Here is a 964-nt window from a genome sequence, read left to right on the forward strand (position 1 = left end):
CCACAATTATGGATATGCCACATATAGTAATGACAAAAATTATGGGTAATGTTGGTTTTCTAGCAATGTGAGTGTGTTTCGGAAGCTTGGGTTACTGTAGTTTTTGGAATTTTCAAAACTCTGAAATTATTACCTTAAAACCTTTAGTCTCAATCTCCGGAAAACATGTAAAACCTTCCGAAATTTTATTGATGACGTCAAGCCGATAAACGATTTGAAGGAACTTCGAATCACTCTCGGTCACTTCTATGTGAAAGTTGAAGTGTTTTTGGACAAAAACGGATATGATGCAGATCGATGTTCATTTGTTTCATCCTATCAACAAGCACCCGATGATAACAGTTGGTTGATTTTCAAACTTTATAATGATGGAGTAGAGTTTGTGAAAAAAATGGATGGCGGAGAGTTCATTGATGCATTTTTCCACGATTTTGAGCTCATTCTCAAAAATCAAAAATGGCTTACCTGAAAATCAAGGCAGATTCGTTCGTTCTATTCGAGTTTCATAAAGATGTGAAAAGTGGTAAGGATCGGGATGTTGGAAATGGCTGTTTTGGAATTTTTCGGAATTTTGAAATTTTGAAAATTTTGGAATCATTTTTCAAAATATCAAGTTTTCGAATTTTTGGCAAATTCCGATTTTTCAAATTTTTGGAATTTCGGAATTTCGTAATTTCGGGATATTCCGGTTTTTAAATTTCGAAATATTCTGATTTTTTCAAAGTTTCGGAAATTTCGATTTCGAATAATTGGAATTTCAGAAAATCCGATCTTTCAAATTTTTGAAATTTTCGTAATTTTTAAATTTCAGAATATTCCGATTTTTGAAACTTTAAAATTTTGAAAAATTCAGATTTTTCAAGTTTTTGGAATTTCGAAACATAACGTTTTGAAATCTTCGGAATTTAGGAATTTTGAAAATTTTCATTTTTTTTTAAATTTTCTGAATTTCAAATTTTCGACG

The 964-nt window shown here is 30.7% G+C and overlaps 1 protein-coding gene across 1 annotated transcript in view; it reads left to right on the forward strand.

Moving 5' to 3' along the window:
* Positions 1-8: 8 nt before the first annotated feature.
* Positions 9-964, forward strand: part of CBG18658 — a gene marked incomplete at both ends in the record, with an annotated part of 2,101 nt that continues 1,145 nt past the window's right edge. The window contains 2 exons of the mRNA XM_002638396.1: positions 9-67; positions 148-341. Of these exons, the coding sequence (XP_002638442.1) occupies positions 9-67; positions 148-341 (253 nt within the window). The remainder of the gene's footprint in view (positions 68-147; positions 342-964) is intronic.

This window comes from Caenorhabditis briggsae (assembly GCF_000004555.2).
Source record: "Caenorhabditis briggsae complete genome, chrV, whole genome shotgun sequence".
In the NCBI taxonomy this organism is placed as follows: domain Eukaryota; kingdom Metazoa; phylum Nematoda; class Chromadorea; order Rhabditida; family Rhabditidae; genus Caenorhabditis; species Caenorhabditis briggsae.